We start from the raw sequence: 27,006 nt of genomic DNA on the forward strand, positions 1-27,006 counted from the left end.
ATGCTTGTTAAGTTTCAACTATCAGAACTGGATAGGACTGGGGCTGGGGTTGTGGCTCAGTGGTAGAGCGCTTGCCTAGCAGTGTGAGGCACTGGGTTTGATCCTCAGCACCACATAAAAATAAATAAATAAAATAAAGTTAAAAAAAAAAAAAAAAAGAATGCTTTATCTTAAAAAAAAAAAAGAAATGGATAGGACTTTAGAAAGAACCCCTGAATTACTACAGTCCTGGCTTCCCCCAGTTTAAATCTAATCATAGGACCACAAAGGTTGAGATGCGCTCTGGCACCTTTTTTACTTTCTATGCATGCATTTCCTTCTGCCATTGGTTTAAAGCCAACATCATTCACCTGGGTACCAGTAGAACAGTAGGAATGGCAGTCATCTCACCAAATACCAGAGACATAGTTTCTGCTGCCTACCTACATGTGAAGAAAATACTGTTCTCCACAGTATTTTTTAAAATATATATATTTTTATTTCTTAGATGGACACAATACCTTTATTTTAATCTGTTTATTTTTATGTGGTCCCAGGGATTGAACCCATTGCCTCACTCATGCTAGGCAAGCAGTCTACCACTGAGCCACAACCCCAGCCCCTCTCCACAGTATTTTTAAATCCAGTATTTTTCTGAAAAAAGTGCTACGGTTAAGCCTCATCAGCAACATGTCAACTTTCACTTGTGTCAAAAGATAATACAAGGTCTGGGGTTGTGGCTCAGCCTTGCACTGGCAAGGCCCAGGGTTCGTTTCCCAGTACCACATAAAAATAAATAAACAAAATAAAGGTGTTGTGTCCAACTACAACTAAAAAATAAATATTTAAGAAAAAATTTTTTAAAAAAGATAATACAGTAACAAATTATTTTGATTAGGGTTATTCAACTGTGCTTCGAACGCTTACATCAGGCTCAGCTACTTTTGCCATAGAATTATCTACTTATCAAGCCATGAATCCTCAAGACCAACGTACACTGCTCACCCGGAGAAGTGGTTCATCCTAAATGTTTTAGGTCCTTGGAAGGAAATTCAGTAAGACCAGTTTTTATTTTATTTATTGGACAAATCACTGTTTTGGTACATTCAAAAAACTGGGACTGGAGTTGTCCATTCTAACTTAAAAGAGAATATGCTTTGTTTATAGTAAATATACCTGAACCATGTTGTTTGTCTATGAAGTTATATGAAGATTTGTTGTAAGGTTTTTATTCCTTTGTTTAACTTCTCTCACAAGAAAGATGCCAATTTTCTGTACGTAATGTAAAATAAGAGATTCAATCATAAAAATAATTTATTTCAAAAACAGTCCCATAGATCTTAATTTACATGATTTCAAAATCAAGTTGATTGTAGTACAGATTGTTGTGGTCTTTTTCTATCATGTTTACATGGTTACAGCTTGTTCTCATGGTTAACAATATCCAGTAAACAGCGGTTCTGCTTCTATTCCACGTCTGTAGGCAGATAACATGAATAAAATATTTTTGTTAGAAGCTTTTTTCCCAGTTATTAATGCTGTAATTTAGCAATTCTCAATTATTTAATCTACTTTTTAAGATGGCAGATAAGTTACACTAACTTCAAATATATCTTCCTATAATGTATTCTCACCTAAAAATGTTCCTTTACATTAAGTCACCACTTCTTAGTTGACATTGCTGTTTATAGCAAAAACAAAACAACACAACCCCAGAAACTAGTTAACAACAAATAATGAACTTCAAGGTACCCTAGGTGGAAAAATATTTGTCTTACTTGACCATTCTGCAGCGGTGCCTTGTTAGTCTAGCATAAGCATCACCAAGGTCCCTGATATCTCCACGACTCCAGAGTCTTTCACCAACAGCACTTGCCCGAGGCCTGAAATTTAAACCATATGTCTCCCAAAGCAGTTTGAATTCATGTTTTCTTAAGTTACACATTGGAGCAAATTCTTAATTGTTTCCTACTTGCACAGGGAAGGAAAACTAAAGCATCTTAAATCTTTTCACTTAAATTCCTTACCATAATCTTGGAGTAAGGTTAGTTGCATCCACATATTCTCCCCAAAGACATGCTTCTCCACCAAGGATAAGTTTTTTCTGTTTTTCAGTACCTGCATTAAAATCATTGAATTGATATAAGATGAGCAGCTGCAATTCAAAGTAAGTACAGAGGCAATACTCCTCTCCTGTAGGCAGCAGGACCTTTATAGTTATAAAGTGCTTATTAGCATACATAGACTAATGTGGTGGGCTAGTATTAAAGATACTTTTTCATTATGGTTTTATACAAATATTTGGACAGCAGAATCCATCTTTCCCCCATTTTCTACTAATAGTTTCCCAGAAAATACAAGTTGGACTATTTTTTTTTTTTTAATGAGCTATGATCTACCTTCAATTTTTAACTCATGGTATTATAGGGAGAAAAAAACACTGAATACCTAATAATGTTTTTATAGTAATTTTGATCCTTTGATTCTCATTAAATGCAGAGAGTCATATCATTTGTCAGATCTTTAAAATTTAATAGCAAAACCCTTTTTCAAAGGAAACTTTATACTAAAGACTAATGTACAAAGGAGAACTGTTCATGAGGGGGGTCTGAGAGCGTGAAGCTACTGCTCAGACATCCCTTTCCACTCCCTTCCCCTCCCAAGATACCTATTTCCAGGACCCTAGGACTACACATGAATTTCATGGAATAAATATCTTAAAAGGTAATAGTCAAACATCTTCAAATATAGGAAGCAAATGACAAGACTGATCAGTGAAAATGGACATAAAATTTAAGGGTATACTTTTAAGTTTTTATTTAAATAAGTACATGGTTTCTTTTATAAAGTTTAAAATGATACTGAATCTTTTTTAAATGAATAAACAAAATCAAGCATCAAGCATAAAAGGAAGAAAATTAAGTTTTTGTGGGTGGGAGGTTAAGGAAGAAAACTAACAAACCAAGGTAATGATGCTTGTTTCACTTACCTGAGAAATTAAGAGGTTCCACTGTATAGTATTTTCTCCAATCTTGCCCATAACTAATCCAATCCAAGTACCAAGGAGCAGAAAGGATTACAGGGAAGCCAGCTGCTGTGATGAGCCTTAATTCCTCAAAATAATTTAAATCTTTCCACACTTCAATTACTGTACCTGGAATAAGCTATTAAAGTCACGATTGCAATATACATTATTAAGTCTAGTAAATACAATTGATGACAGTTTTAACACATTATGGCTAGGAACATAACTTTATAAGGTTCTCGAAAAACATTTTCTTTCCCCTTTTCCCTAAGATTAGTGCAGTGTACAGCTATTTACTCTTGTGCATTTCCATCACTATTCACATTTCATCAACTGCAAGACTGGATACTTAGTTTTTTAAAAAATAATTTTAGTTATAGATGGACACAATACCTTTATTTTGTTATTTAGTTTTTATATGTAGTGCTGGGGATTGAACCCAGTGCCTCACACATGCTACGCAAGCGCTCTACCGATAAGCCACAACCCCAGCCCTGGATGCTTAATTTTTGCCTATAGAGGACACCTGTGAGTCAGTGAACTGAGATATGCACTGTAGTCCATTTTATACCACACTACTGTTTTACTTATTTGCAAATTCCTAGTTGCCCCAAGAAAAATAAAGAATTCTGACACTCAGAAAGTACTATTTTTTCAAAAGTTCACATCAACAATACTACCTCACAGATTGTTTCTTTTGCTGAAAAGAAACTTTTTAGTTTGATTCCATCCCATTTATTGATTCTTGGTTTTAATTCTTGTGCTATAGGAGTCTTATTAAGGAAGTTGGGGCCTAATCCCACATGATGAAGATCAGGGCCTACTTTTTCTTCTATTAGACACAGAGTCTCCGGTTTAATTCCTAGGTCCTTGACCCATTTTGAGTTAAGTTTTGTGCATGGTGAGAGATAGGGGTTTAATTTCATTTTGTTGCATATGGATTTCCAGTTTTCCCACCACCATTTGTTAAAGAGGCTATCTTTTCTCCAGAGCATGTTTTTGGCACCTTTGTCTAATATAAGATAATTATAATTTTGTGGATTAGTCTTTGTGTCCTCTGTTCTGTACCATTGGTCTCCCTGCCTGCTTTGGTGTCAATAACATGCTGGTTTTTGTTACTATTGCTCTGTAATATAGTTTAAGGTCTGGTACAGCAATACCACCTGCTTCACTCTTCCTGCTTAGAATTGCTTTAGCTATTCTGGGTCTCTTATTTTTCCAGATGAATTCCATGATTGCTTTTTCTATTTCTATGAGGAATGCCGTTGGGATTTTGATTGGAATTGCATTAAATCTGTAGAGTGCTTTTGGTAGTATGGTCATTTTAATAATATTAATTCTGCCTAAGAGCAAGGTAGAGCCTTCCATCTTCTAAGGTCTTCCTTGATTTCTTTCTTTAGGGTTCTGTGGTTTTCATTGTATAGATCTTTCCTCTTTTGTAAAGTTGATTCCCAAGTATCTTTGTTTGTTTGTTTGAGGATATTATGAATGGGGTAGTTTTCTTCATTTCCTTCTCAGAGGATTTGTCACTGATGCCTTTGATTTATGGGTGTTGATTTTATATCCTGCTACTTTGCTGAATAATTCTAGAAGTTTTCTGGTGGATTTTTTTGGGTCTTCTAGGTTTAGAATCATATGGTCAGCAAATAGAGCTAATTTAAGTTCTTGTTTTCTTATATATATCCCTTTAATTTCTTTCGTCTGTCTAATTGCTCTGGCCAGTGTTTCAAGAACTATGTTGAATAGAAGTGGTAAAAGAAGGCATCCCTGTCTTGTTCCAGTTTTTAGAGTGAATGCCTTCAGTTTTTCTCCATTTAGAATGATGTTGGCCTGAGGCTTAGCGTAGATAGCCTTTACAATGTTGAGATACGTTCCTGTTATCCCTAGTTTTTCTAGTGTTTTGAACATAAAGGAGTGTTGTATTTTGTCAAATACTTTTTCTGCATCTGTCGAGATAATCATATGATTCCTATCTTTAAGTCTATTGATGTGATGAATTACATTTATTGATTTCCGTATGTTGAACCAACCTTGCATCCCTGGGATGAATATGTATACTCAGAAAAATGAGAAATTATATCCCATCTATGTATGATATATCAAAGTATGTAAGTACATTCTATTGTCGTGTATAACTAATTAAAACAAATTAAATCATCTCTGAAAAAGTAAAAAAAAAAAAAGAGCACTTCAGATTATAAGTGAAGCACAACCTTTACGGCGGGGCGGGGGGGTAGCTTGACTATTCTAGGCAGGCCCATAATGTTATAGTTAGATAGGATGAATGAGTTCTGCTGCTCTGTTGCACAGCAGGATGACATTAGTTAACATTAGTTAACAATGTTCTGTATTTGCATGTCTCAAAATAAAGACACGATTTTAAATGTACTGAGTATAAAAATGATAAAATTTAAGGTGGATATGATAATTACCCTAATTTGATCATTACACAATGTATTCTTGAGTCAAAATATCACATTGTACCTCATAAATGTGTACCATTACTATATAAAAACAATAAAGACAATATATCCCCCCCCCACACACACACACATAAAAACCCAATACAACTTACTATAAAGCTACCTTAATAGCCATAAAGAGTCATTTGTTTTTATCTGTTCGGCCCTTCTGAATAAAAAGGAACTTAATTCAGAATACTCCAACTTCTGATTAATGAGACAGGGGAAGAGATGAGAAAGAGGAAGCGTTATATCAAACATATCATCAGGATCAGATAGTTTCACAATTCTTACCTGTGCATTATTATCAAAAACTTCTTGCCAGACGATGGGTACTTTGTTTAGGGATGCAATAATATTCAGAAGCCTAGCATTATAAAAAATTTACAAAGTTATTTCAGATTACAAGTTTAATAATATGTTTGAAATGTGTACATTCTCTACCAAGGATTACTTGCAACATTGAAAGATATCTTTCAGTATAACACGGCTATACAAAATCAGCTAAAGTTGCACAATGACCCAAGGACTTCCTTCTTTCTAGCTTATGGCACAAGAATCTAACATAATAGAGGGAATTAATAGCCCTTTGCTATGTATGAGTTAAGTATGCCCCTAAAATACAAAGAAGTGGCCTCAAATTGAATTGGTAGCCAACTTTCAGGAAAGTACAAACAGTACTTTCTGGTAATTTCATGGTATCTTAGAATAAAGGACACCATCATCTAGCCTGTCATATCACCTAAATTATATTCCACTGTTGGCTGACAGTCCACAAATACTGCATTTAGGCAGTACTGCAGGATAAATGGGAATGCATCTTGTAGAAGGCTGGATAGGAAAAGGCTGGAATGTGGCCATGCCAAATAAATGATACAGAGCAAATTACTGCCTGCAACCTGTTCTTGTATGACTCATGAGCAAAGCATGAGTTTTACATTTGTAAAGTATTGTTTTAAAAGAGGATGTGCAACTAAATGTGGCCCATAAAGCCTAAAACGTTAACTCTGGCCGATTCAATTAGTAGTTCAGAGCAACACTGTCCGGTAGAAATGTTGCTGTGATGGAAATATTCTATATTTGCATTTTTTACTGTGGTGTCCACTAACCTGATCTAGCTGTGGAACTCTTGAAATGGGGCTAATATAACTAAAGAACTGAATTTTTTAACTTGAATTTTAGAAACAAACAGCTGCATGTAGCTACAGCTACCATATTGTATAGCATGGGTAAAAAGTAAAAGAGGTATTCTAGGAATTAATAAGAGGGAAATGAATTCCAGGACCTGCATAGTGGTGAAGATTTTGCAGGTAGCCAAGGGCTTTGAGCTGAGTTCTTAACAGATGATTTCATTCCTGTATTTCAACAGTTATTGCAAAATAATTAAGTCACCATGTTAGTGATTTAAAAAAAAAAAAGCAGTGTACGTTACTTCTTTCTTCAGTGGCTGTTCACAACATCTAGACTTTGGCAAAGTGTGGAGACAAAATGAAAAAATAACACATAGTACTAAATAACTTAAATTTTTACAAAAGCATTGATAGCAATAGGCATTCAAATAACTTACTTTAGCATATAGAAAGATTGTAGTTTTGTATAATCTTCACCAAAGCCTTTTTTCTTCATGAAATTTTGGATTTTGGGATTTGATGCCCTTAAACAAAAATGGTGATTAAAATTTCACTAAAGTTTTAATATACCCAATTTATTTATTTATTCATTTATTAATATTAAGTGCTGGGGATTGGCTCCCCAGCCTTTGGAATCCTCCTGCCTCACCCTCCCAAGGAGCTGGGATTATATAGCTACTGATCTATTATTTAAGTGCACATATCCTTAACATCAATGTGCAGGCTTAAAGTTGGTAGGGGAGAAAAGAAGCCTAAAATATTAATTATGAGTTATTTTAATTTTCCATTGCAATTCTTTTTCTAGAAGCTGACTTCCCATAAAAAAACGAAACAAAACAAAAAACACCCCAAGCGTTTTCCCTACTCACTGATTTCCTCTAGCTAGAGCTATTTGCAAAATCTAAGAATATTTGAAAAATCCCTCATTTAATCATTGCCCTCTTAAACTAAAGGTATTCTTATTCACTAGTCTCTTACTATTTAATCTCCATGATCTTTAGCAACTTGATTTCCTTCCTAAGCTTTTACTTTATAGTACTACCCAAATTTTCTTCAAAAATCCATGTCAGGAGTTGTGTTGCCCAGTACATACTCCAGAAAGCAGAGATACTGAATCCCAAATCTTCCCTTTTCATGTGGCGCCCTATACACCTACTTCAAATTCAACACTTAAAAAAAATAAATAAATAAGGATTTAGAATAGCCATACCAACATTCAAAATTCACTTCATCTCCTCCCAAATGAATGAACTGATCTGGAAACACTTTACTGACTTCTGTGAAAATTGAAGTCAAGAATGCATAAGTTGTATTTAGAGTGGGGTTAATAGGCCCAACACCTTGTATACGTTGCTCTGGGCTGTAACATGCAGTCAGGAGGTTTTTCTGACCTAGAAGAGAAGACAGATTCAGTTTTAGAAAAGAGTATTCAATCTCAAAGACCTGGTTTTATGCATCATCGTGATATAGATGTTTCTTCATTTATGATGGTGTTACATCCTGATAAACCCCATTGTAAGTTGAAAATACTGTTAAGTAAAAATTGCATTTAACCCAGCTAACCTACCAAATATCACAACTCAGCTTCATAGTACACTATGAGCATGGGTTGTTTATTCTTGTGGTTACTGAACTGGCCAAGAATTGGGCTCCTTAAGTGCCCTTTCTATTGAAGCAAATCAGTGATCTAGGAAAACTTCAAAATTCAGAGTATGGTTTCTAATGAAAGCACATCACTTGACATCATGGTAAAGCAAAAAATGTTAAGCAGCACTTTAAGTCAGGATCATCTGAACTTTATTTTGTTAAAGCTATAAGAATTTTTCAAAAGAATTTTTTTTTTTTCTTTTTAAACTGGGGATTGAACTCAGGGACACTTGACCACTAGGCCACATTTCTAGCCTTATTTTGAATTTTATTTAGAGACAGGATTTCACTGAGATGCTTAGCACCTCACTTTTGCTGAGGCTGGCTTTGAATTTGCAAGCCTCCTGTCTCAGCCTCCTGAGCTGCTGGGGTTACAGGCGTGCGCCACAGCACCTGGCTAGAGATTTTATACAGAAGAGATAAGCATGTTTACCAAAAGTTACTATGGAAATTTCTATCAAGTAAAACAAGGGAGAATTGTTTCTTGAACGCTCTTTGTCTCTGTTTCCCTTTCCACCTGGTGTCTGAGATTTTATTCACTGCAGATATCAATGATTCCCAAATCTTCAGCTTCTTACAACCCTTTTTCTCAGGCTCCAACCCATATTTCAGATTTCCTGCTTGATACTACTAGAAAGCCTAGCTGCACTTCAAATATGATCTAACAAAAGCCAAATTTTCCATTCCTGTAAGCTTGTAATAGAACCTCTTTGAAATTAAAAGCCCCAATTATTTTTTCTTTTTCCTTTAAATTTCATCATGCTGAGAATAGAGACTGAGAAATTTCTCCTGTCCTGACAAACAGAAGTCGTGGCATATCCTCTGGCTAGCAATTTACCTAGCTAACTCTACTTGCTAGCTTATGTTTCTGTAAATTGTAACCTCTTCTATAGGACCAGGGAAAACAAATTAGCTGCTTTTCTCCAGTTTTGGAAAAATTCATTTTTCCTTTTTAGAATTTTTGTTTATTTCTTATGCAGGAAGACTACTGACTCCAACCAGCAGGGATATGGTTTCTCTAGTTTGGATGACAAGCTCCCTCTCTAGCTTCTGATTGTCACTTCTAGTAAGGAGATAACCAACCTGTATAGTTCATTTTCCTGGAGTCAATCAGTTGCAAAGTTCTGTTAGTTATATTTGTGGAATATTTTTCCATTACATTTCATTTCCATTATCACCCTCCTGGTCTAGAACCTCAGTCTCTTCCCAAGCTGTCACTTTTTACAAAAGTTTTTCCCCAAATATGGCTCCCATCATGTTACTTCTCTGCTCAGAAACTTTACACTGGTGTCCTGATAAAGCTCACATTCCTCAACCAGGGCCTTCTACACTTTCCCAAATATATTTCTCACTATTTCTTATGTTTGGCATAACAACAGTATTTATTGGGCAGTGGTAAATGCCAGGTACTGTAAGTTTTATATTCCACAAAAAAGTTTTATATTTGTTATTTAAACCTCCAAATAATTACATAGTACTTATTTTTAATAGCCCCATTTTACAGAAGGGGAAACAGAAGATGAAATGTTATATAAGTTGCCCAAGGTTTAGCTTCTAAATGCAGAAGCAGAATCCAAACTCAAAACAGTGTAGCAACAGAGCCCAAGTTCTTAATCACTGCCCTCTGTCGCCCTCTACTGTTTGCCACACTCTACTCCCATGAAATTCTTGTTGACATCTCACTCTTTGCATGCCTCTCCTCATGCTATTCCACCAGAAAAATGAATGTATTCTTTGATTTCTCAAAAGCATTTTAAGTGTTTCTTCATCCATGAAACTGTTTTTTCTATTTGCTGTAGTCATTTTTTATGTTTTCTTTTTCCTTCAGTTTTTTTACTTTAGACAGTATCTAGACAAAGTGATTTGTTCACAGTAGATATGTAATAATTACTGAATCATATCTGTCAATAGCACTACCACTGTGCAAACCACAATTAAGAAAAAAATGACCAAACAGCAATCTGTAAATGAGAGATGTGAGACCTGAAATGTTCGCTTTTCACAACTTACAAAACACAAATGCCTTACCTTTTCCCCAAGACTCTGTATGGCCGGGGCTATCAAATTCTGGTATGATTCGAATCCCTCGTAATCGGGCATATTCAATCACCATATGAACATCATTTGGTGTATAAACATGAGACGAAGAATAGCTTCCCTATAATATTCAAGTTAAAATGTTCAAAGTGGATTTAGACTCGGGAATTATTAACAATTCTGTTTGCATTTTGATATTAAGTAGTCCATGAAATGCTGGATGATTCATTTAAAAATAATATAGTGTTAGTTTCAGGAGTAGGAGATCTATAGAAAACAGCAAATTTTTGCTGAATCACACATATTCAAAGGACAACCACCATTTGGGGGCTTTTGTTAAATCATTTTACCAATATGTTCTTGGAACACTTTGGATTAATCCCATATTTACTGATTGCTCTGTCTCCACCAGTATTCTAACTTCATGGAACCATACAACAAAACAGAAACAAAAAGTTTGTCTCCAAGTTGAAACCTCTGAAAACACTACCCTTATCAATTTTAGAATTGAAATTTACCCACTATAACAAAGCCTAGCTTTTTGTCTGTCAAAGCTACTTTAATCCATCTTAACCCATTATCACAGGTGCAGAACACCTATAAATATAGTAATTGACATAATTATATAACATACTATAATTATACAATATTAATATCGAAACTATGATTTCCAGCCTATTTTAGTGCATCTATGTCAATTTCATTGAAATATTCACAGAATTGGAAACTTGGGACTTAATGGGCTAATTACTATGTACTTAGAAAAATTCCGCCCTAGAGTCTGCGTGACCCAATTGTTTTTAAAGAATACCTCAGTCCCATTTGTATCACTTGAAAAATTAGAACTCCATGTTGGTTATAACCAAAGATAAGGTCCATTAAAAGGCATTGCTTAGCACCTTTCTCAAAGCATAGGCCATAAATATTCAACTTGTGAAAAATAGTCTTGAACCTCCACCCCCTATACCAAATTTGTATCTAATCTAGAGTACATCTGATTGTCAGTTTACAGTTAAGTACAGGGGAGAAGTGGGGAAGCAGTCAGCAAAGCCCAGACTGTGGGAAGCTATGGGGCAAACATCTCAAGTTTCTTCAGCCACAATTTATAATGGAAAAAAAAAAAGAGAGAGATAATTAGCAGGTGTATTAATTGGCTACAGTGTCCAGACCTCACCTATATTTCAATGCAAATAAATAAAACTTTTTTTTTTAAATTATAAAAAAGGAGCTGGGGTTGGTAGCACACACCTATGATCTCAGCAACACAGGAATCTAAGGCAGGAGGATCATTAAGTTTCAGGCCAGCCTCAGCAATTTAGTGAGCTCCTGGGTTCAGTCGCCAGTACCTGTCCCCTGCCCCCCTTCCCCAAAGAGGAAAAGATACTTGGGTAAATGTGAACACTGAGTATCTAGATTATTAATTTTTTAGCTGCAGTAGCATATTGTTATATTTTTTTCATAGTACTAGGGACTGAACCAGAGCAATGAGGGGTGCTCTACCACTGAGCTACTCTTGCAGCCCTTTTTATTTTATTTTATTTTACTTTTTATAACCTTTATTTTATTTTTACTGGTGCTGAGGATTGAACCCAATGCCTCATCCATGCCAGGCAAGCGCTCTACCGCGGAGCCATGACCCCAACCCCAGCCCCAGCCCTTTTTGAGACAGAGTCTTGTTAAGTGCTGAGGCTGGCCTCAAACTTGCAATCCTGCCTCAATCTTCCAAATTGCTGGGATTATAGACATGCACCACTGTGCCTGGCTATGATTATGTTTCTTAAAAATACCAGGTCTTTTTTCAAGTGAGAGATGATGTCCAGAAGTGGTGAGACAGTCTGCAGAATACAAGTGACAGATTGCCATGTACATGATTGAAGCCGGGTGATGAAAACAAGGGAATTCAATTACTCTATTTCCGTATATGCTTGAAATGGTCTGTCATAAAGGGGAAACCAAAACAAAAACACAAGTGCTGCTAGCGTTTCAGCCTAGACTACATCATAACATTGGAGAAAGTTTTGGCATTGTGGCCAGAGGACAGAATTTAGAGTACTGCCCCTGTTCCTTCCTAACTGCACTAAACTCATCTTCCTTGGCCTTTGTGTCTGCCTTATTACAAGGCAGAGAACGTCTCTGTGTTGGCTGCTTACTTTGTATTATAGGGGTATTAAACTAGGTGACACCAAATATCTCCCCAATCCCACTTCCTATAATAGTCCAGTCGAATACTTCCAACAGAAACTACCAGTTTTCTATGAAAAGGCATTCATCTCTAAAATTCTCTACTTCATATGGGTTTTCAGAGAGAAAAAGAAATAACCCATTGACACAGTTCCAAACAATTCTGTTTAAAACAAATACACTGTTGGACTACTTGACAAACCTTAACTATTGATATTCGTGAATTATTCATGTTTCCTACATAAAGTTTTTAGAATTTTATTTGTATTGCCCATAGAGATTACTCACATTTACAATAACATAACATTTTCAATAATAATAACAGGAACATAACATCCCCAGCCCCCAAAACATTTTAAACCATAAATATATTTTACACTTAAATGATAATTAATAAGAAAAAACACCTATGTTATAAACTTCTAAAGAAGCTATACCAGAGATTTTTATAAGACATGATACAGTAATATGAATGACTTACTTTATTGCTTAACTGAGGAAAAGTGGTGCTCTGATAAGGGAAAGACTGGTCATCCACTATGTGCCAGTGAAGAACATTAAACTTATTAAAAGCCATGGCATCCTGCAAGCAAAACATGTTACAAATTATATACCACAGATTCAATATACAATATAATGCACAAGATAATTACATATCTACATCTAGGTTTGCTTCCAATAAGTCAGCCTCCTTTGAAGATTTCTTTTTCAGTAAAGAAAGAACATGGAAGAAACATAAAATCTTTATCATACATGGCTTACACAACATTTCAATATTCAAAAAGCCTACACAGACTATTTATTCTTGACAGCTGTAACACTGCTCTATGGGAAGAGAAAAGGCCTATAAAATTCCTGGTACTTAGGGATCTGATGAGAACAGAAAATAGTTCTTGGCTGCTATTGTGTTTGGGAATTGAGCAGAGGGAAATGGGGCATTCATATAAGTATGAAGGCCGATAATCCTATAATTAAATATATTGAAAATATATGATTTTAGATACAGATAAAAGGTGGTCATTGGAATTAATTGTATCAGTACAAACTTGTGGATTTTAATATAGATCAGGGATTAGCAAACTTTACATAAGGGTCAGATGGTAAATATTTCAGCTTTCAAGCCATGTAGTTTCTCTTGCCACTACTCCACTCTGTAGCTGTAGAGTTAAGACAGCATGTAATCAAACATGTGTAGTTGTATTTCTGTAGAACTTTATTTGCAAAGATAGAGGGTTGTGATACTATGATATATATTTTTTGGTTTGGTTCATGGTTTCTGGCTCATAAATCCCTCTCCAAGCAGGCTATAAGAAATCAAAATTTCTCTTCCCCATGGTGAGTATGGAAACTCTACTCTTCCTTGGCCTTTGTGTCTTAGAGACGGCCATAAAGAAATTTTGTGACATACTCTTGTTGATAGTAGGTTTTAAGACCTTCCTCATTCCAAAGGGGTCCTACCCCATATCCTGGAGGGAAATGCTACACAGACAGGCCAAGAAAAATGCTAATGCAGACAGGCCTTAGTAGGTTACCCACCCAATCTGTTAGCATTAGGTCATACCCTTTCTGTCTACTACATTTCAACAGAGTTGTCTCCAAAAAACCCAAAAGGACAGGGTTTGGAGAGCTTCCAGCCTGCTGAACACAAGGAGGTTCCTAGAGGTGGCACAGTGAGAGTGGATCTCTTTCCCTATGTCCTTTGCAGTATCCTTTATAGTAAAGTAAATGCGTTCCCCGATTTCTGTGAGTCATTAATTGAACCCAAGGAGGAGAAGGGATATCTGGTCAGTCAGAAGCACAGGTAAAACAACCTGGAGCTTAGGACCAGAGTCTGAAGAGGAGTCCAGAGAGTGAGCCCTCAACCTGTGCCATCTGACACCATCTCCAGGAGGATATTGTCTGAATTGGATGTGATCAGAGGACACCAGCTATTATCTGTTGCAGAACTGATTGCTTGCCATCCAGTGGGAAGAAATCCCCACATCTCTTAAGGTCACAGAAGTTTTCTGTGTTGATTGTTGTGTGGCAGAAAAAAAAAAAACACAAAAAACACCACCACTTTTGTTCTTCCTGACAAACAGTGGAGAGCTGGATTCAGCCCTTGGGTTGTGGTTTACCAACCTCTGATACAGACAAAGAAGTAGGCACAACACTTAAATCTGGGGTGTCTTGGTAAAAAGTACAAGTTTTTGGTACTTTTACAAATTTAAAATTACTTTAAAAAAAGAAAAGCAAAAGACAAAATTTCTACAGCTTTAGAAACTAAAGCCATCTGTACTGGTGCAAGAAGATAAACTAGTAAAGACAAAGTTAAAAAACTGACTTGTTACATTTATGGGAATTATTGAAAGCAATGGAGAAATTATAGATTGCTCAAAAATGATGTTGGGATTACTGGGTAACCATTTGGAAAATCTAAAATTAAAATATCTATCATTATAATATACTAAAGTAAGTTCTAACTGAATCAAGAATTTAATAGGAACTAAAACACTAAAAGAAAATTTCAAGTTATTTTTATATGTATACCCCTGTCATGGAGAAGGCCTTTCTTGTATACCTCCAAAGGCCAAAACAACTAAACACTGAACGATATTATTTCATAAACGAATTAAAAACCTCTGTAGGCAGAAGATATAATAAACACAGTTTAAAAAACAATGTTAGAAAAATTTCACAATAGTATATGAAAAGTATATAAAAGTATCAATGACACATCTACACATATAACATTGAAAAGGAAGGCATTAGCATTCTAGGAGACAGAATGAACAAGGAAGTCCAAATTAAAACCAGGAGATAAAACTTTATCTGCCAGCAGAGTATGGCACAGATGTGCCTGCTATTGGCCAAGCATATGGTATAGAGAGAATAAGGTCCTTTAAATAGAGAGAATAAGCATACCACATACTTGGCCAATAAGAAGATGAATCAAAAGACAAAATATGCATCTTTAAGCCTAGAAGTTCACTTCTAAGACTTAATCCTCAATAATAATAATAATAATAATAATAATAATAATAATAATAATAATAATAATCTTGACAAGCATACAAATAAATACATATGTCATATATGTAAGAATGTTTATTCTGCAGTTCTGTTTATGATTATAATAAATTCAACCTTGATGTCTCAGCATCAGAGAGCTTAAATATACAAAATGGAATATTCAATTCTTGAAAAGGCTGCTAAAGTACAATCTCATTTCAGTTTCTTAAAAAGTCACATCATAGGGCTGGGGACATAGCTCAGTGATAGAACACTTGCTTAAAATGTGCAAGACCCTGGGTTTGATCCTCAGCACCAGAAAAGTCACATTGAATTAACATTTTTAAAGTCTAGAATAAGAAACATAAAAGTTAATGTTGATATCTTTGGTAAATGAAATTATGGGATGACTACTTGTTCTGCCTATTTTATGCTTATGTATAGTTGGAAATTTTTACACTAAGAATTTATTTCTTTCATAAAAGTGACAATAATGTCTCTGGGAAAAGAATGCCAGGTATTAATATAAATGCAGAAATAATTTTTAGTAGCATGATATATTCATAAATCAAGTGAAGTTGCACAAAACATGAGAGGAAAATCCCTACCCCCACAAACTGGCAGGTATTGGTGGTGATGAACCAATAAAAAGTCTGTGTGAGAAAACTGTTTTCAGCCTTCTTCCTAACTCCCATTATGAGGTTCCATGTTCCTTTGGAATACTTCCCTAGGTATAAAGAAGCACCTAGTTCTCTTTCTATGCCACTTTTTAAAAAGTAGAGGTCACAATATCAAAGAACAGTAATTAGAAGTATGGTAGCCTGTATTTCAAACCAAAAATTTAGCATGATTTGACAAAGGAGGTACACATAGAGGGCCAGTGACAGCAGTCAAACTATTTTGTTTTCTTAACCAACTTCGCTAAATACATGTTGTCTGTGATCCTCCAATGAAAACAGGAGGGTGATCCCTGAAGAGAGCCTTCACTTCACAGCTGAGGAAATACACTACCTAAGGAGGGAGAAGAAAGCCCAGTGTCTTAGAAGAAAACAAATCCTGCTCTCCAACCTGCATGGCAACGTAATTAACCAGCATAAAATCAAAACACCAAGGGGACATATCTCCCAATGGACAGTGGAGAAGAATAAAGTGATTACCTACCAGAGTTTTAAGAATAGTCTTAACGGACAAGTAGTGTCTGGATGTATCAATTAAAATACCTCGATAAGGAAATCTTGGAGAATCAACAATGTTGGATTCATTGATGGTGAACTATGAGAAAATAAAAAATAAAATTTTGATTTAGCTTTAGGATTTGGGTTCAATGAAGATTATATTCACCTATACAAGTACTGGATACAAGATTCATTTACAACAACAAAAAATGAAATTTACATTCACTAAGAACAATTTTGGGAAAAGAAATTTCAGGAAGTTACTGAAGCTAAAAGCTGAACAGGTTACATTTTTCTAACAGTAATTTTTAGTGATATATAATATTACTAAATAATTTTTAGTAATATATAATAATACTTACAGCCCCAAAAGAATCTTCATAAACTAGCTGGCTAAAGGTCTCTAAACCTGAGAAAAGTAAAATTTATTGCATTAACTTATAAAAACAATAAGTTGAGACCAATGTTATACCATCCAAACAGACTCTTAAGCAGGTGAGGCAAATAAAATTAAATATAGTTATACCTATACCCTCTAAAAGGTAGTGTTGCATCTAGGCTCTAACATATTCTCTAAAATCAAGGCTTCCTTATGGTGTTTTATTTATGGCTGCAAAGCTTTCTTCCTGAACATCTTTTACTCAAGTGGATTGTTTCTAGTTCAGGCTAATTCTCTGGCTAGACTTGACTTTATCCAGATTCATTCTAGCTGACCACTACACAGCCAGGGAAAATTTTAAACTTAGTTCAGTCATTTTTGCTATTCCTTCTCAACTGATCCTCCTTAAGTACAAGTTTGGGAAGGATAACTACAAAATTTCCCCTTAAACGACATTCTACTCAATTTCAGTTTAGAGTATATTTCTTTGAAAGTCTGATAGTAAAGAGAAAATAAAGACTCTTTAGGATCTAGTTGTTACATATTCTCTAAAGCTCTTCACATTGTTAAGGATCATGACAAATAACAATAAGGATCTGTTCTCCTGAACAGACCCCAGATAAAGATCCAACTAATAAAAGCTTAAAACCACATACTATTATATATAAAAACTCCAAGCGATTATGATTACAGTAATATTTGTAGTAATATCTATAAATATTTTCATTTTTTATTTTGAAATAGGATTATAATATATGGCTATGGCTATAAAAACACATTAACAATGATTATTTTAGATAACCCGAATCAAATCCAAAGCTTTTTTTATTTTTAATTACTGCAACTTTGGTTGGTTAGCTCATATGAAAAATTTCCTTTTAAAAAAACCTGTTATTAACTGGGTGTGGAGGCACATGCCTATAATCAAAGCTACTGTGAGGCTGAGACAGGAAGATCTCAAGTTTGGGGCCACACTGGGAAACTGAGTGACTGTCTAAAAAGAGAGAAGAAAAGGGGAAGGAAATGTAGCTCAGTGGTGGTGCATCCTGGGTTCAATGCCCAGAGCTGCTTAAAAAAAAAACAAAAAACTTGGTATTTAGAAGACAGTACAGTATCTTTCTTATCTACCTAGAAGAGGAGGTAAAAGAAACTTTGAACAGTAGAAGTAAATGTCCCTAAGCCAAATTTTCAGGTTTGGATCATGAAATTCATAGGAAAAGCTTTCAAGGTTTCTCCTCGCCAACTGCTTGTACCCAACTCTAGAGCACATTTTTCTTTTTACATTGTTCCTATAAACTTGGTTATATTTATCCACAGGAATTTAAAACTGGGGAAGAGTTTGCTTGCTACTGAAGACAGCAAGAAATGATAACTGACACAAAATCCTTTAATCAGAACAGATTGGAGTCATTTATAGCCTTATACACATTACAGTCTCAGGAACATCAATGAACAGCAGCTCCACCGCAGTATAATAACACTCACTTTTTAATTTTTGTGTGTGTGTGTATATGTGTGTGTGTGTGTGTGTACAGACAGTACTAGGGATTAAATCCAGGGCCTTGTGCATGCCAGACAAGTATTCTACCATGAGCTACATCCCTGGCCCAACCCTCATACATTTTTTAAAAGGCCAAATGAGGTTTCTTTGTGCTTTAAGTAGTGAATCTTTCACAGAATTCATTTTGGAACTATTCAATAAAGCATTCTGTAACAGGTCCAAGGCAGCAGTTTTGCTGTGTTTGATTTCACAAAGCATCAACTGAATATGTTTCTTTACTAGAAATTAACAATGAAACGGTGTAGGACTTACCTCTCAATACTCCCCAAACTCTGTTGGCCTTGAGGACAGCCACTGGTTCTTGCACAAGTAAAGAATCTGTGGTGGTGGGGGGTAACTTCTGTTAATCCCTCAATAGTACACAATATATTTGTTAAACATATCATTGATATTTCTGCACCATTCTTTTCTCTGAGCACCAACTTGCTTCTCTAACTGCCTTCCATACATCTCTACTTGGGTGTCCTAAACTTAAGTTCTTAAGCTCTACCTGCCTAAAAGTGAGCTCTTCACTTCACTGTATTTGGCTTGTGCATTTCCATTTCCCTTGGTCCCAGCATCAGCATGCACTCTGTTGAGTTGCTCCAGTCAGGGACTTGGGTGACATCACCATGATACCTCATTTTTCCTTTCAGGAGAGTTATGCTCTCCAATTGTGCCTCCACAGTGTAGGGTCCTAGTTAAGCTAAGGTTTTGGGGTCAAAAATAAAAACATTCCTCAATGCCCACAATTCCTTGATCACTCGAAATTTCTACTCCCCTTAAGGCCAGAAAGTTATCTCCAGTCTTTTCCTGTCAGGTTTTTTCCCATTTGTCCTTAACCCAGCTTCCCTCAATAATATCTGAAATCTGCCTTAAGACTCTTGTTAATTCCCTTTAGCTTAATTCAGCTTTGTCCCCTTCTATAATGGGGCTCTCTTTGGCTGCCTCTGGGCAAAGAGGAGATCATCTCTCAATTTTTGAAATCCCACTCTGCTAAGGTTGACCTAATATTCGTTTCATCTTTCAGAGAGGTCTGGGGAGCCAGTTCAGGGTAAAGCAAAGGAGAGTACACAGCTTAAAAGCTAAAGGGCATAACAAATGTAGACTTTGCCTTAGGGAAGACACTCAGGGCTGGAGGTTAATGATTTGATACTGCATCCTCTGGTCTGGATCATTACCCTCTATCACCCAGACTACTGTCACAAGACAATTGGCTGCAATAGGGAAAAGAACTGTATCAGTCAGGTGACTCTCAACTGAGAGTCTTCTGTCAGCAACCTTTTCCATTAGAGTTGCAAAACACAGGCGGTATTGCTACTGTATTGCTACTCTGAGTACTGCCATACCCTTTCCTCTCTAGATAGCAAATTCTTAATCAGCTACTTTCCCCCACTGACATTGTAACTTCACAGTCTCCTAGAAGTAGTAGACACGTTGGAGTACTTGATGACAATCATTTTCCAAAAGCTGAAGTCTAGATGATATGAAAAAAGGATTCTAATTCAACTCACTGGAAAAATAACACTTATGGTAATTAGAAGGTTTGGTTTTCTTAACACATGGATATACAGCTATAGAATTTCAATTTTTATTCAAAAACCAATTATTAACAATTATCATCTCCCTGATGAGTAGAAGCAATATCTTGACTCTTCAGTTACCTCCTTCTGTACCTGTCTGCATATAAGTATTTTTGTTTTTGGAAGGTTCATATACAAATAATATCCAAAATATTCTCTAAAAATAAATATTACAGATAAGGCTGAAATCCCCTTTGAGATGTCTGTCTAGCTCTTTCTACCTTCCTCAGAGGAAACACTAGTTCTTTTCTTGGGCATGTACATACATGTAAACAAGAAAATGTATTGTTTTATGTGCAAGTTCCTGTGTGTGTTGACATATAAATAGTATCCTCAGGTATATATTATACAACTTCCTTGTTAACTCAGAAGTTTATCTTGGCAGCTCTGCCTGTTATGTTCTTTATAATACTTTTTCTTTATTCTTAACTGTTGAACCTTAAGTGTGGAATGACTTGATAGCCATTCCTCTATTGATAGATATTTAATTTTTTTTGCCTGTAAACTTTTTTTTTATTAGAACTTGATGGTTAGACCTTTAATTTTGTTTATAAATCCTGATTATTACGGATAATCTGCATTGAACATCCTTGATGTATGTAACTATGTCTCTATAGCAAAAACTAGTTCTTAGGGTATGCCTGTTTTTATTTTTAATAGATAGTACTTGTTTGGTTTTATTTATTTATTTATTTATTTTACTTTTTTGCAATGGAGATGGAACCCAAGGCCTTGTGTATGTTAGATGACTACTCTTCACAGTGAGCATCATCCCCAGTACCTAATGCTTTGACACTTGTCATTTCTTTTAATGTTTCCTTACATTCTGGACATTTACTATCTTGTTATTTCAATTTATATGTGTTACTTTTAACATTATCATCAACTGATATAAAGACTTAAAATTAGTTTATTCTTCAGTCTGGAAAAATTCAGTCATCTATCTGAAGAAGCTTCCCTTTCAGATTAAAGAGTCTGCAGAGCTGACTGGAAGATAAGCTATAAGATTCCATTCCATTTCCACAGTCCATTTTCTAGAACTGACAGGCTGTCATTTGTATTGTTGATGTTAATAAGACAGAAAAGTTTCCTTGGCAACACACTGGCCACTTCTGTCTCAATTCAGACTGTGAAAACTACTTCATGTACCCTCTGAGGGCTGAGTACCCACTGAAATCACATGGCTGATGTTGGTAAATTATCCTATTACTCTCTGGAGAATAGTTGTAGAACTAAAAAGAAATGAAGCTGTTTTTTCAAAGGGATGCATTAAGAAATTTCATCTCTACCAGGAAGATGAAGACCTGCACTTAACTGTCTGTGGAAAGAATTCTGAGAGCAAAGAATATCATTCTTTTCTAAAATATTTGCTAATCTTTTTCAAATAAAAATTTTTTTCTAAAATATTTCTATCTTTACATCCAATTCCCCACTGTGGTCTCTCTTGCACTAATCTTATATTACATATATTCTCACATTGCCCCTCACTGATTACTTAGTGCAATTCCACACTATTTCTAGATAGCACATCCCTTAGAAAAAGCATGTCTCATTGTTTATACCTTCCAAACAATTTAGGAAGAGTCCTAAGGAGTAATATTCTAGTAACAACAAAAAACTCATAGGGCAAATGTTGATTATATTGTCATATGAAACAGCTCTAATCACCCCAGCCCCCAATTCTGCTTTATATATGTAAAATCAGATTATAAACAGAGATCATGCCTATAAGCACAGATTGTCTTCAAAGACCAAAATTATTATGAAATTATGTCCAAAAATAAGAGTTATCAGCAAGAAAACTCATCAATACAATGATAGAAAGAACATTATTGAGCCATTAAAAATGAGGTCACAAAAGAATATTTAATGACATCCTAAATGTTTATAATATATTATTTTACAAAAGAATACAATAGCAAATATCCTAAAAGCAGAATCCACATGTACAGAATTACTCCCGTTTTCAAGGCAATGTTTATGTGCTTATATTTACATCTAGGTACATTTAAGTTTTGTACTGCCAAACAAAATACACACACACACACACACACACACACACACCCCTGGTTAATTCTGAGTGCTGCATTTATTGTATATATAGATTTTCTACTGTTTTTATATTACTGTTATAATAGGTACTTACAGGACTCATCTGAAGTCACACTGGGGAAAGCATTACACTCTGACTCAAGGACAACTGAGACAAGAAGTTGATTTAATTGTGCTCCAGTTTTAAAGTTAGTAGGTCGACGCTGCTGCTTGTAGGGACCAAAAATATAGTCATGGTATCTGTGGAAGGTAAAAATTTAAATAAAATATAAAAGCGTTTTAGCCAAATTTTAAGTGCCTATGTGCTCGTGGACACTGTTGTCAATTCTCCAATTTATGCCACCCACTCAGTCCAGCCAGACATTTTTACCCCAAACTGCATATATTTGCCTGGGCCACTTTAAAAAAATCCTGATGCCTAGACCTTCAGAATCAGAATTTCTGAGAATGAAATTGTTACTATTTAGATATGAGGTGTCCCCTAAAAACTCCTTTGTTAAAACAGGAGGTGAAACGATTAGATTATGAGACCTATAACCAAAGCAATCCATCCTTGTTTGAATGGACTAACTTGGTGGTAACCTAGGCAAGGTGGGGCATGGCTGGAGGCAGTGGGTCACTGGGGATGTGACCTTGAAGGAGTCATCTTCCCTCCACCCTCAACCCCTGCTTCCTGGCTGCCAAGAGGTAAGCTTGGTTCCTCCACCAGGCCTTTCAGCCATGATGTTCTACCTCATCTTGGGCCCAGAGCAATGGAGTCATCTGACCATGGACTGAACTTCTGAAACTGTGAACCCCAAAAAGCTTTTCTTCCTCTAAGTTGACTTGTCAGGTATTTTGGTCACAACAAGGGGACCCTTGACTAACTGACTAATTTTTTCTCAGGGTCTCATTAGTTGGTTAGGGCTTGCTAAGTTGTTGAGGCTAGTCTCGAACTTGTGATCCTCCTGCCTCAGCCTCCGGTGTTGCTGGGATTATAGGCATGAGCCACCATACCCTGCTAAAAACCATTTTTTTTCCTTCCATACCAGAGATTGAACTCAGGGACACTTAACCACTGAGCTACATCCTCAGCCCTTTTTTTGTATTTTATTTAGGGACAGGGTCTCACTGAGTCGTTTAGGGCCTCATTAAATTGCTGAAGCTGGCTTTAAACTGATCCTCCTGCCTCAGCCCCACAAGCTGCTGGGATTACAGGTGTGTGCCACTGCGCCTGGATAGAAACCAATTCTTAATAGTTATGGGGCACATATGTGTGTTCCTTTCCAGAAAAAAAAAAAACAAGAAAACTCTTGTGATGCCTGAATCAGTTGCAGTTATGCTAGATATGGCAGAGAAGAAATGGAAAGAATATGGCTCTGTGGTGACTCGGTTGAGCCACTTAGTCAGCTAGCCATAAATTCTTTGCTACCCGTGGACTTCCTATTGTGTAAGTTAAGTTTTCTTGTTGCTTAAGCTAGACTGAGTCTGGGTTCCTGTTACCTTTCAACAAGAGTAATGTAGCTGAATAAGGTAGGTGATAGGTAACTCCAAAATGTTCGCACCCACCAGCCCACAGAGTTCTCACCAGAGCCTTTAAAATGTGCCTTATGTTAGCACATATCCGAAAAAAGAGAATATTAAATAAAAATTTTAAGGTGCTGAAGAATAAAGATCAGATAGGCTTTAGAGCAATGGTTTAAATATTTTATAAATTTTGATAAATCAGAGGTTGTATATGCTAAGCATATGTAAGAACATCTTGTAGCTAGGCTCAGTGGTGCATGCCTATAATCCCAGTGATTAGGAGGCTGGCAAGTTCAAGGCCAACCTCAGCAACTTAGTGAGGTCCTCAGCAACTTAGGGAGATCCTGTCTTAAGATTAAAAAAAAAATTGTTTTTTAAAGGGCTTGGGGATGTAACTTAGTGGTAAAGCACCCCTGGGTTAAATGCCCAGAATCCCACCTGCCCCCCCATCTTGTGCTTTTCCAGAAATGGAAGGATATAGGCATGAGCCACCATACCCTGCTAAAAACCATTTCTGAACCAGTGAGAAAATAGAATGGCTGAACTTTCTCACTGGAAAACCTTGACATACTTAAAAAAAATTAAAACCATAAAACATATAGTTAAAAATAAGATGATAAATTGTATATGTATTTTGCCACAATTAAAAATAAAAAAAAATTAAAAAGAACTTAAAGAAGTTGAGAATAAAGTTAGGGATAAATCACTTGCCTAGCATGTGCAAGGCCCTGGGTTCGATCCCCAACACCACAGAAAGCGAGGAAGGTTAAAGCTGCTGGCCATCTGAGAACTAAATTAGGTGCTAGTTAAGCTTTCAGGAACTCAAGGAGCAAAGATACTTATTCATTTTAAAAATAAGCATGTGGGAAATCCTACTGTAGGTGACATTGCAGGCTTGCACCTAACAGCCAAACTCCCTGCCTGTGAACAGCATCCTATTTCAAAGCAAAGTGTGTGATATAGCTCAAGCTCTTCAGAGATAGGAGCCATGCAATTCTGAAAACTCTAGAATCTGGGCTGTGTGTGTGTTCCTGACCACCTGGAGCTTTCTGAACACCCCAAATCTCCAAATCTTTCCAACCCTATTACGCTTTTACTCTGAGACAAAACCTGCTGCTCCTGAGCTCCTAGAATGCTTGTCTGCATGTTTTCAAGTCTTAGCCATGCTTTATAACTTGCTTCCTGACAATGGCAGGTATAATTATTAGCTGCTTCCTATACAGGTCATGAATTAGTCAGGCAAACTTCACGTAATAACATTTATACCTGTCTTACAATACCAAGCCTTGTTTTCAAACCATCTCACAGCCGATTCAAGTCCTGGTTATTTATCCACCATTAACTTACATCGCTCATGCTTTCTTGCCATACTCCTATCACCATGCAAAATGAAAATCCAGTTTTACAACCTGAACCACAAAGCATGGTAAGGGTATATTTTAGAGATTTCCAATCCTGGTCATGATCTTCTTTTAGATGACCTTCTAGTAAATTTTCATACAATCCTGAATATCCCCCAAGACAAGCAACCACTTTGGTTTTCTATCTTCCCAGTGGCCACAGCATTCCAAACTCTTAGCAGATTCAATACCAAAGACTCATTAGAGCACATCTTCTTCAACAGGGTGCCAACATCCATTTAGTTGTATAAAGCAAAAAGAAAATATGAACTTCCTTGTGGCAGAGAATGTGCCATTTCTTCCATTAACATCTTGGGCCTTTCTGAGCTCCCTTAAGCTGGTTTTATGTCTTCCCACCAGCTGTTTGGTGTCCTGCTGGTGAAATTAACTATACTTTTATCTATTAGGCATAGAGACAGAATCTGGGAGTGGAAGAAGGCAGAATCCTTCAGGACAGTTCCACCTACATAGGTCTCACGATGAAGGGTCAGCAGTTGGCACATTCAAACATATCCCCAAATGCAACCTGTATTTGCAAATTGTGTGGTTAGCAAGCTAGCTCTATGTGCTGCCCTCCCTGGATTGGAGAAAATGGGAGGTTAAATAAATCAAAGATTTGAGGGGATCTGTAAAAGAGGAAGCAGAACAAACACATGACTGGTGTTACCAAACAAAAAGTAAAGCAGATATTGCCGATGCACTGGCCACAAGAACTAGATTAGAACATCTAACATTGTATATGGAAACAGAGTTGAAGAGGAGTTTTCTGCAAGCAGCGGGAGAGACACCCCCCCCACCCTGTACACGAAGTCAACTTTGGGGAATCCCTGGCTTCAAACGGAGCTTGTCTGAGCCCTGCCAAATGCACTCATCTTGCCATAGGACTCCCTTCAACTAAGCTGTCACTTCCCGACAAAAAGCGGTGTCCTCATCCATCTCATCTGACCTTCCAGGGCAAACAGGGCGACTGATTCTGGACAACTTACACGTTCCATTTAGTATCCTGCACTCAAAACAGGGTACCTGAGCACCCCGGGCGTCTCTCAGGAGGCAGAAAAGGGAAGAAAAGCGATTTTCCGTCCCCGCCCTGCCATTTTGCACCCCTGAGACCTAGGTCAGGTCAACTAGAGTGCTCTGGGACGGGGTCCTCGCCTCTCCCGCCCCGGGACCGGATCCCTTCCCCGCGTGGCCGGAGCGCTCACCGCCGAAAGGCCTCTTGCAGCAGGGAGCAGGAGGGACCCGCCGTGGAATTGGGGCCGTGACCGATGGAGAATTCCTTGGGGGCTAGGTGCAGCTGGCGCTTGAAATCCTGTACCGACAGCGGCAGGGGCCACAGCGCGGGTCCGGGCTGGACCAAGGCGCGCGGGGTGTGCGCCAGCAGCAGCAGCAGCAGCAGCCGCAGAAGCCCCGGAAGCCACGGCCTTCCAGAACCGCGCGGCGATAGCTGGCGCTGCTCCATGGCCTCTGGGCTGCAGTCCGCAGCCTCTGCCGAGCCGGAGTCCCGAGATGTGACTTCCCGCCCGGGCCTTGTGGGAAGAAGGCGGCTGGGCGTGAGTCACTGAGTCAGATGACCCGGGCGCGGTTCGCGGGACTCCGCCTCCACGCCCGAGTCAAACCTTCCCTGTGCGCCCCTGGCTGCTCGCCAAGGCCACACCAGAGACTGTATTCCCGGGATGCTTCCCAAGTAGCTGCAGATCCTCAGATGCATAATGGCCAAAGTTGGAGGTGGGCCAAAGGCCAAAGTCGGAAATGGACCAGGTTCGACCCGGTGCCAGGGCTTTCAGACTTGGCGCTCCTTCTGGCCACGCTCTGGCTTCTGTAAAACGGGAGAACTCATACCTCTGGGTCACCTCTTTCTTTCCCCAACCCCAAACACCAGATAATGGAGATGGTAGTTTATTTGCTCCGAAGTCTAGACT

The 27,006-nt window shown here is 37.2% G+C and overlaps 2 protein-coding genes across 4 annotated transcripts in view; one reads left to right on the top strand and one right to left on the bottom strand.

Annotated features, from left to right (window-relative positions):
- The window catches only part of Gfm2 (GTP dependent ribosome recycling factor mitochondrial 2), a 60,679-nt gene extending 43,916 nt beyond the window's left edge, over positions 1-16,763 (top strand). For 2 of the 3 annotated variants that reach the window (XM_058574098.1, XM_046427013.2), the window contains one exon: positions 878-1,495. In XM_058574098.1, coding sequence (XP_058430081.1) covers positions 878-1,006 — 129 coding nt within the window. In that variant the 3' untranslated portion in view covers positions 1,007-1,495. Of the gene's footprint in view, positions 1-877; positions 1,496-16,411 lie in introns of those variants that run through there. The other variant, XM_046427005.2, reaches the window with a different exon arrangement.
- Positions 1,276-26,619, bottom strand: Hexb (hexosaminidase subunit beta). The gene is given in 15 exon segments (XM_046427050.2): positions 1,276-1,415; positions 1,417-1,456; positions 1,758-1,862; positions 2,007-2,097; positions 2,969-3,143; positions 5,761-5,833; positions 7,034-7,120; positions 7,807-7,987; positions 10,272-10,401; positions 12,943-13,044; positions 16,614-16,724; positions 16,990-17,036; positions 18,820-18,885; positions 22,276-22,421; positions 26,290-26,619. Coding segments are annotated over 15 exon segments (1,632 nt in total). The 5' UTR covers positions 26,547-26,619; the 3' UTR covers positions 1,276-1,394.
- Between the last annotated feature and the right edge of the window lie 387 nt (positions 26,620-27,006).

Source organism: Marmota monax, unplaced genomic scaffold, assembly GCF_021218885.2.
Source record: "Marmota monax isolate L192 unplaced genomic scaffold, Marmota_monax_Labrador192_F-V1.1 WCK01_AAM20220418_F8-fsc00018, whole genome shotgun sequence".
NCBI classification, from domain to species: Eukaryota; Metazoa; Chordata; class Mammalia; order Rodentia; family Sciuridae; genus Marmota; species Marmota monax.